The sequence below is a fragment of the Phalaenopsis equestris genome, unplaced genomic scaffold, assembly GCF_001263595.1.
Source record: "Phalaenopsis equestris unplaced genomic scaffold, ASM126359v1 Scaffold204840, whole genome shotgun sequence".
Taxonomy (NCBI): Eukaryota; Viridiplantae; Streptophyta; class Magnoliopsida; order Asparagales; family Orchidaceae; genus Phalaenopsis; species Phalaenopsis equestris.
In genome coordinates, this window is record NW_018224371.1 from 1,149 (window position 1) to 1,438 (window position 290).

At 45.5% G+C, this 290-nt stretch overlaps 1 protein-coding gene across 1 annotated transcript in view; it reads right to left on the minus strand.

Moving 5' to 3' along the window:
• The window catches only part of LOC110036300 (uncharacterized protein K02A2.6-like), a gene marked incomplete at its 3' end in the record, with an annotated part of 698 nt that extends 579 nt beyond the window's left edge, over positions 1-119 (minus strand). The window contains exon 1 of the mRNA XM_020740705.1: positions 59-119. Coding sequence (XP_020596364.1) covers positions 59-119 — 61 coding nt within the window. The remainder of the gene's footprint in view (positions 1-58) is intronic.
• Positions 120-290: the final 171 nt, after the last annotated feature.

The window sequence follows — 290 nt, forward strand, 5'->3', positions numbered from 1 at the left end:
CCGAGTCTCTTAATCTTCATTTTCATTTTCGGCTCTGACTGTTGCGCTCCCCACAAACCAGCGTGTACCTCTTTAACAATATCCTGTGCTTCAGCTGTGCCCAGGCATCTCAACCACATCTGATCAAACGATCTCCTGTAGAGGACATTATCTACCAAGGCATACGACAAGGCTCTTTTCGTGATCTGATATGCGCTTGACTTATCTTCTGGCAATTTTCTCGTTTGCAAATACTCTATCAGAGGCCTGCGCCAATCTTCGAGATTGTCTGCCACTGTAGCTACTATTTC